This window comes from Scylla paramamosain, chromosome 10 (assembly GCF_035594125.1).
Source record: "Scylla paramamosain isolate STU-SP2022 chromosome 10, ASM3559412v1, whole genome shotgun sequence".
In the NCBI taxonomy this organism is placed as follows: domain Eukaryota; kingdom Metazoa; phylum Arthropoda; class Malacostraca; order Decapoda; family Portunidae; genus Scylla; species Scylla paramamosain.
In genome coordinates, this window is record NC_087160.1 from 22,846,932 (window position 1) to 22,856,146 (window position 9,215).

The 9,215-nt window shown below is 36.4% G+C and overlaps 2 protein-coding genes across 7 annotated transcripts in view; both read left to right on the plus strand.

The window, feature by feature from the left end:
* LOC135104377 (uncharacterized) overlaps nucleotides 1-8,914 on the plus strand; it is a 27,009-nt gene extending 18,095 nt beyond the window's left edge. For all 6 annotated transcript variants that reach the window (XR_010270420.1, XR_010270419.1, XR_010270418.1 and 3 more), the window contains 2 exons: nucleotides 8,170-8,237; nucleotides 8,385-8,914. Coding sequence is in view for 3 of the 6 variants with exons in the window: in XM_064011746.1 (XP_063867816.1) it covers nucleotides 8,170-8,237; nucleotides 8,385-8,444 (128 nt within the window). In the remaining 3 variants the exon portion in view is untranslated. The remainder of the gene's footprint in view (nucleotides 1-8,169; nucleotides 8,238-8,384) is intronic.
* Nucleotides 1,823-8,114, plus strand: LOC135103995 (uncharacterized). Its single transcript, XM_064010859.1, has 3 exons — nucleotides 1,823-2,204; nucleotides 5,804-6,155; nucleotides 6,846-8,114. The coding sequence occupies exons 1-3, from the start codon at nucleotides 1,987-1,989 to the stop codon at nucleotides 7,029-7,031; spliced, it is 756 nt and encodes a 251-aa protein (XP_063866929.1). The 5' UTR covers nucleotides 1,823-1,986; the 3' UTR covers nucleotides 7,032-8,114.
* Nucleotides 8,915-9,215: the final 301 nt, after the last annotated feature.

Below are 9,215 nucleotides of genomic sequence, written 5' to 3' on the forward strand. Positions count from 1 at the left end.
TTTTGGAGGACAAAGTGAAAGATGGAGGCGGAAGGAAGGGCCAGTGAGCTGCGTATGCTTCACCTCTGAGTGGACGTAGGGGAAAAAAAAAAAATGACACGTTTCGGAAATAACTTGTATCATAAGTAGAGAACGTGCATCCCTTAAGCAGCCGCGCATTGCAAGGCCACGAGAGTACGTGGTATGATCGCAAGTGACACGTCCGGAAATCAGCGTTTAATTGCGTGTGTCTTAATAGAAAAAAATAGCTGATTTCCAAATTATACATCAAAGTATGACCTCGTCTAGTTCAGAAGAGTCCTTCGTATAAATGCACTGGTGTGTGTATGTGTGTGTGAGTGTTTTTGCTAGTTATCTCTCTCTCTCTCTCTCTCTCTCTCTCTCTCTCTCTCTCTCTCTCTCTCTGTCAGGAGTTGCACAGGTCTTCAAGGGTATTTTTACGGTTTTAGTGACAGATTAACAACATTTCTACATTAATAACAGGAGAAACACCATTGAAAACCCTGATAATCATCTTTATAGCTTTGAAAAACAGTCATGAGGAGAGAGAGAGAGAGAGAGAGAGTAGGAGCCAGGGTTGCCAGGTCTGCGGCAGTATTCCCGCGTACTTTTACTCCAAAAAGAGCCCAAAACCCGCGGACTCCACCCTCCAAAAGAGCCCAAAAAGAGCCCAATATTTTATGAATAATATGCATGTTGTGTTAAAAACGAGAAAGGTAGAAAACGAGACATACTTTATTTAAACCTATAATAATAATAATGATAATAATAATAATAATAATAATAATAATAATAATAATAATAATAATAGTGATATTAGTAGTAGTAGTAGTAATTGTTGTTGTGGTAGTAGTAGTAGTAGTAACAGCAATAATAAAGAGTATTGTCAGTACTTTCGTCTATTATCAATGAATATTCACTTTTTCCAATGTCACAACACATTTCCTTCAGCATACACGGTGCTAACACTTTGTTTACGAGTGCCGTGCATTTTGTCCTATGTAAGGATATATCCTTACCAGAAACATCTTTTACTAGCTCACCCATGTGATCGATTGTCCTGACGCTTGAATGACAAGCAATGTGAGCTGCTAACTTCAGCTCAGCAACTTTTGCATCACTAGTGACTTTTGTTCTTGATAACCCTGATTGAAACAGAGTCCTCATATTAGAAAATGGAGCAGCATTTTTCTCATGCTTTGCTGTTAGACCATGCTTGATAAGGTCACTGTGATGGGCTCTGATCACAGTTTTGCAAAATTTGCAGGATGCATGAGTATCATCGCCGGGTATACTCCTTATCCACGTCTTGAGCCCGTCCTCTTGTTCCCACTCTTTACAGTATCTTTTGCTGTATTTCGACCACTTGCTCATGTTCACTTGAGCGTACACACGTATGCACGTGGCCTGTATCCAGTATACTTGTATCTCCTCCAGGCAGGCTGAGGCAGCTATGAGGCTGAGAATAAACTGGCTGTGTTTCAGTGTGTGTGCTGTGAGGTGAATGTGGAAATTATGGGTGCGGCATGCAGGTGTTCAGGATGGGTGTCCTACAGTCTTAATGAGGTCATGCGGCCCTAGTAGTAATCCCCTTAGGGAGAGGGGAGACTTGTTCACACCCTTCTGCTGGCTGATCTGGCGCCATTCCTTAACATATGAGTGAGTCTACTCCCTGATTTGGTATGTCGGGAAGGCAAGAGTATACTATATATTTTCAAATATAAGTAGCCCAGAAAATAGCCCAACGGCGGTAAAAAGAGCCCAAAAAGCGCCAAACCGCGGAAACCATATTTTTCACGCCCAATACCAGGAACGACTCTGGTAGGAGCATTTCAGTTGAGCCTATTCTGCCCTGGTTCGTGTTTGCTGCGGTGACACGGTGCCGCACTGAGTGAAGATTGCGTTTATAATCACTTATCGGTGGAGTGGGAAAAGGAGAGTCAGGAAGTGAGGATATTTATATTATTTGACATATTATTTGATAGCATGTCAACTTTTGTGTGTGTGTGTGTGGGTGGGTGTTGGATCAGTGACAGGTGGCGCTGGGGAGTTACCACGGCGAGCGGCTGGCTGGCTGCAGTGTTTTGGTCAGCACTGGTCAATCTTGCCCTACACGCTCTATTAACTAGTGTTTCCGTCTTCCCGACACCTTCTTCCTGCACCAAGCACCGTCAAGCATCACCAGAGAGGCACGAGTACGTAAGGTGAGTCTAGCGGGGCCAATCTCTCCTCAGTCAGCCTTACTGCCTTCACAACACCCTAATCCTCCCTGTAGTGTCTTGTATTCGTTTATTTAGGATTCATTATTCGTTATTTTGTTTTTTTAGGGTTAATTATTTATATTTGGGTTTTGTTTACGTCTGAGTCTGGAAAGAGTTGGAAATTTTTTCAAATATTTAATGTTCGCTAATATGTAAACAAGCCCTCAGCTGTGTTATTAGCCATTATTTGCCTCGTCTCTCACTTATTGTAAGCCTAACATATCACAAGATGGATCCACATGTCTAGCCTTCATATCCGCTGGTCAGATATATCCGTCATTGCCTGGTTTTGGTGTTATATAGGAATAAATAAGGCAACATGGCCGCCGGCTCCCCCACTGAGGTCGCCCCCGAGGGCCGTCATGATGGACTGGCACCTGTTCCGGCTTGTTGGTTCCAATATTTTTTTTTATTTTTCTGAATTAATTTATTTGGCTTGTATAGTAAGATTTTATGGTTTCTAAAAATATTTCGTTGCTTTTGAAGTGTTTTTCTTGCTTCAGTTAAGTAAATGTGCTGAATCTGGTGGTGTTTTTTATGTAAATAAGGGGCAGTTTGTACGGTGAAATTTACCCAGCCTGGTTTTTGGCTTTTTTATTTGAGGCTTTAATGAAGATTTTATTGCTTCAAAAAATCGTTTATGATTTTTAAAGTATGTTGCGTTCCTGTTGAGTTAAGTATGTGGAATTTGATAGGCTTATTGTCCCGTTGAAAGTGGTGATTTTGTCATTTTTTAGCTTCTTTATTTTTTTATTGCAGCTTGTAACTAAGTGTGCATTATTTTAAAAAATAGTTCAGATTTTTTTAAATGTTTTTTTACCAGTGTAAAGTGGAATAGGTGGACTTTTCAGTGTTTTTAATGGTGTGAAAATTTCCAACACTTTTTCCATATTTCACATAATATTTCTTTATAACTACTGAGACTGGAGGTGTTTTGATATTGTGAATATTAATTAAAATAATTGTCAAGTCAGAATATATAATGCATTCGAGCCTAGCTTCATTTTTTCTATGGGTCAATTTCAAAATGAAATACATTACGTACGTATGGCAGCGGGGCGCCGGCACCTCGCCTGTGACGTCATCAAGGATTCGGGACTCCGTCTGCTCCAGTGTCTCCTCAATATTTACCGTAATTTACAGTGTTTTCCAAGTGTTTCCAGCTGTTTCTAAAGTCAGGCGTGTAGATAGTTGTAGTAGAAGGAAGAAAATAAGAGAAATGAAAGAGGAGAAGGAAGAAATAAAAAGAAATGGAGGAGGAGGCAAAACAAGTAAACAATATTTAGCTTAGTTTCCCTTTCTGCGCTGCAGTTCTCTGTAATATTTGGTGTGTTTTGGGTGTTTTATGTGTTTAGGATGTATGTAGGAATATTGTGGGGTGTTTAGAGTGTGTTTTGGTGGTGTTTAGGTGTGTTTTGGGTGTATATTTGCTGTTATCATTGTGTTTTGGGTGAATTTTGGGTGTTTTAAATGTGGTTTAGGATGTTTTTAGTTATATTGTAAGTGGTTTGAGTCGTGTGGGGTGTTTTGAGTATATTGTGGGAAGTTTCTGTGTGTTATGGGTGTGTTTGGGGGTATATTGAGGTGTAGTGAGTTTGTTTTGGGTTTATTTTCTGTTTTAAGTGTTTCGGTGAGTTTGGGTGTGTGTGTCGGGTCTTTTGAGGTGTATTTGATTGTGTGGAAGTAGTTTTTGGGTCTTTAAGGGTGTGTTTGTGGCGTGTTTGTGGTGTTGAGTGGTGCTTTAAGTGTGTTTTGGATGTTTTGATGTGTTTTGGGTGTGTTTGATGAGTTTTGGGGTGTTGTAGTGTATTTTGGGTGTTTTAAATCTTTTGAGTGTGTTTGGATGAGTTTTAGGTATATTGGGGTGCTTTGAGTTTGTTTTGGATAAATTTCGCGTGATTGGGGTGGGTTATTTGGATATTTTTAGATGTTACAGGGTTTTTTTCAGTGAATATTCAATATTTGGTTGTGTTTAGGTGAGTGTAGTGGGTATTTTGGGGTGTTGTGATGTGTTTTGGTTGTGTTTTGGATGTTTTGAGTGTATTTTGAGTGTGTTTTGGTAAGTTTTGTTGCATGTAGGGATGTTGAGTGTTATATATATATATATATATATATATATATATATATATATATATATATATATATATATATATATATATATATATAATGGGAAGGCAATGAGAAGAGGGACAAAAGAACATGGGATGCACCGCCTGTGTTCATACCGGGATCTGATGTCAGTTCTTGTGAAGGGCCAGAATGCATATTCCTGAAGTCTGGAAGGAGTCGTCCGCCAGCCTGTATGGACACTAGGCTGTAGCTCCAAAACTAACTGTAGGATTCTCTCTAAAATAGTCTCATTGAGATTCTTGCACAAAATTACCTATACGTAACTTAATCTAACCTAACCTAACCGCTACAAGAGTAAATGGGCCGAAACATTACCAGACTTCAGGAATATGCCTCCAGAGGGATACAGGTTAAGGTCGCTTCACACACATCAGTGCCGTATTCGTTCCATGCTGTTCAGTGCTTCAGTGTCAGTAAAAAAAAAATTCATCATTTTGGAATTCAGCGGAAGCATTTACACACGTCCGGCGAAGTACCGTGTTTTGACTGAAGTGATTGTTACGTCTCCGTTCCGTGAAATGGAATATCGTCGTCACTGGTATTTTAAAAATTTTCACGGATGTCGGACAAGTGTTTGAAATAAAATAGAAGAAATTGAAATGGTGATAAATACTCTTTTTAATTGATGTAATTAATCACATTGTACATTATACTTACCACAACACACCACATCACACCACACCACATCATAACACACCACACCATACCACAGCACACCACACATCACTGAGCAATGTCATCAAACAGTTTTTGGACATTCTTAAGTACTGGAAAATTTTTGTTTCATCATTAATTAATTCCTCGCAGAGAGTAGCAAAATCTCCTTCAGTTTCTCTTTTTCTTCCACGTTTCATGTACCCACTTTTCTTTTCTTTATTTTTTGTTAAGCAAGCATCTTGCTCTTCATGAAGAATTATGACAATCATAGCCAACTCCACGTCTGAAAGGGATATGTGTGCATAGACGTCACGAAAGCGATAGGTGTGAAGCTGATAGGTGTGAAACCACCTTTGAGTGTACTATTCAGATAGTGTACCCACTATCTGCCAATTTCACTGGGACAAAAGCACAATTAGGTGATTGTTAAGAAGAACAACAATAATAATAATAATAATAATAATAATAATAATAATAATAATAATATAATAAAAGGAGTTAAGCCATCTATATAGTTAGCTGGATTGATATTATCCTTATTATTGTTATCATCATTATTACATATCAAGGTATTGTGACATTATTATTAATAATATGTTATTATTTTTATTATTATTATTATTATTATTATTATTATTATTATCATTATCATATTTCAGCTATCCAACATTATTATTATTATTATTATTATTATTATTATTATTATTATTATTATTATTATTATTGTTATTATTATTATCATTATCATATTTCAGCTATCCAACATCAAAACAGTATATGAATATGGCAAATGCTGTTTTGACATCATTTCCTGCTATCCTGAGAAACAGTAATCTCGAGGAGCATGAATTGCAGATGCAATGGAAATTGCGCATCCAGCGCAAGTTTCAGAATTCAAGAAAGAGGCAGGATTCCTCAGTAACTGAGGTGACGTCAAGGAAAAAGAAGATCCCTTGCATAGCGCCAAAAGAGACTACGTGTCCACTGATGTATGGAGTAAAGGCTTACCTTCCACCAAGGCCCCATTCGGAAGATGATGAGTCATTAGAGAGACATAGACAGTGGCCTGCTCTACATTGGATGAAGAAAGATCCCGAGTTAGATAAGGTATGTGATATTTGTACGCTTGATTTATCTTTTTTATATTTCAGAGACTTCTTTACTGGTGTTGTTTAAAAATACCTGCTCTTATGTAAGCAATTTCAATGGTACTGGTGGATAGCCACTGAAAAATGATGCTTGTATATATATATATATATATATATATATATATATATATATATATATATATATATATATATATATATATATATATATATATATATATATATATATATATATATATATATATGAGGGAGAGAGGGAGGCTGGCGGGACAGTCAACTTAGGAAAACTAATTTTATTTTAATGATTTTCCTCAGGCTGAACGCCTCATGCAGTTGACACTCTCTGAGAGCCGCAAAAAAATAATCAATGGGAACATTTTTGTAGCAGAAATCCTGAACTTGTACCCGTGGATTCAGACTTTTGATGACATAAGTGTGTATATATGTACAGTTTATGGATTTTGCTACATATTGTTACTAATTGTTAACTTTATTTGTAGGGCTATAATTTATATAGCTATTTATATTTTATAGTAGGTAATTGATATTTAACTACTGGTACTTCCATTCTCCCTCTCAGGCTCAAAGGCCTCAGTGACGGGAGATAAGCACTCATAACTAAGTAAAGTTATTGCAGATGCTCATCTCTGTAACCTTCACTTATAATTATTTGATGCTTATATCTTTACAGATAATCAAGGAGTTCCTGAGATTAGAACCACAAGTGGATGAACCAGACCCAAGAGTAGCAGTTTTGAAAGGGTTGGAGAAATATAGGCTCCCAATAATTGCCATTCTCAAAAAAAGAAAAGCAGTTCCTCTGTATATGGAAACCTTACTTGAACTCTATGACCACTATGAAAGTCAATGCGAGTAATGTCTAGTTCAATTTGTTCATTTCAGTAGCTGGTAGCAATTTAATATATGTATCTTTTCATCATTAGCAATGCATCTTTCACTTTTATAAGCTTAGTATTCATGAAACTATGCTGCATGCAAAAACCAAACATTGTATTAAGCATGACTTATCTAACTGTAATGCTTGCACCAATTTCTATAAAGGTACAAATTTAATTGTTAAATTCCTGCTCTTCTATCAAATTTTTGGCTGAGTGCTATGGCTAAATAATTGTTTGCAGCATAAGTGATGTTAAAGATTTTAATATGTGTAAAGCATCTCTCTCTCTCTCTCTCTCTCTCTCTCTCTCTCTCTCTCTCTCTCTCTCTCTCTCTCTCTCTCTCTCTCGTAAGGAAAGACATTATTTCTAGTGTAAATAAACCCAATAGGCTGTCCAATTTGAAATTTAAAATGTAAATATTATCAATCTTTTTAGAAATGTTAGCTGCATCCTCTTCCCTTGCAGTCCAATAATACAGGTCACTAATTCGTGTGGAGATAGAATTCTTGGAGTCACCTTTGCCGGCACTAGCGCAAGTGCAAACAGTCTAATAAAGGTTTCTTCCATGGTTGTGATGAAGTTCAGGACTTCTCACACTGTTTTGATGGATATGATGAGAAGAATCGGGAGTTCGGAACATCAGTGCGTTATGTCGGGGCATGTAGGTTCGGCTGGGGTTTTCTTTCTTTCTTTCTTTTTTTTTTTCGATCAGTAATCATCATATTCTTATGAGGACTTGCTAGACAAAGCATTATTGCATTATGATATTACCCAAATAGTGTCTCAAGTAAAAAACATAACCGCATACTCGTACAAAAGATTTGCTGTTGTGACACAAAGGACAAAAATCATTAGTATACTGGTCGTTCTGAGCATTCAATCAAAATGCTTGTCATTCATATAATTAGTAGAACCATCGAGGAGCTTTATTTTTGTTAATTCTTATGTGATAAAGCAATAATTACAGGAGACTTTTAAAAGATTGGTACTCAAATTAGTGGACTGTCCTATTGGATGTGACCATATCTTCACTTTTTCCTTACACAGTTAATTTTCTTTTGTTTATTTGATTTACTGATTATCATATTTATTTATATATTTATTTATTTGCACCAGATGCTTGCTTAGTTATATTGGAGTTACTTCACCTGCTTGGAGAAAGGAAAGACTCCATTTTTACTAAGGTTAAATTTCTGTACCTTTGATTTTAGAGTGGTGTGTATATATTGAAATTTCTGAATATATTATCACCTTAAGATATACATCTACATATAAATTTTATTTTAACGTCAAAATGTTATTAATGTTTACACTATTATTTCTTCCTTAAGGTACCAGAAGAAGAACTAAGAACAGGGCAGTCTAGTGTGTATTTGATGGTGCACCTGTAGCTGAACCAACATGTATTTTTATGGCTGTAGTCTCATTGGTAGCAGGGCTTTGTGTTTAATATTGAACACCCAAAAAATTGTGAACATTTCCTCCGTTTCACAACATCCCATCTCTTAGGTATCAAGTATGACAAAGGTAACACTTCAAAAACAAGATCTCTACTTGTAAAACTCAATGAAGTAAAGACAGAATTGAGCTTCAAAAATGCATAAATCTGCTTCCAAATATATTCAACTTCACACATAATGCCTCTCTCTCTCTCTCTCTCTCTCTCTCTCTCTCTCTCTCTCTCTCTCTCTCTCTCTCTCTCTCTCTCTCTCTCTCTCTCTCTCTCTCTCTCTCTCTCTCTCTCTCTCTCTGTCACACACACACAGACTAGTCAATTACTAGTTAAAGATTAATCAGTGAAATAAATACATAACATTATGTTAAAAGGAAAAGGAAATACTTGTACTTCCCCTTCCCCCAACCCAGTATTCATGAAATCTTACTGAATTATTATCTCATGTTATATATATATATATATATATATATATATATATATATATATATATATATATATATATATATATATATATATATATATATATATATATATATATATATATATAATGAATGGAGAGTAGACTCTCTCTCTCTCTCTCTCTCTCTCTCTCTCTCTCTCTCTCTCTCTCTCTCTCTCTCTCTCTCTCTCTCTCTCTCTCTCTCTCTCTCTCTCTCTCCAAATTGGGAAGTATTCTTAATGTACCATATGATGCATATATTTTTTT

Coding starts and splice junctions, on each gene's coding strand:
- LOC135103995 (XM_064010859.1), top strand. CDS start 1,987: ATGTCAACTTTTGTGTGTGTGTGTGTGGGTGGGTGTTGGATCAGTGAC. Junction 2,205..5,803: donor GAGAGGCACGAGTACGTAAG/GTGAGTCTAGCG, acceptor ATCATATTTCAG/CTATCCAACATCAAAACAGT. Junction 6,156..6,845: donor AAGATCCCGAGTTAGATAAG/GTATGTGATATT, acceptor ATATCTTTACAG/ATAATCAAGGAGTTCCTGAG.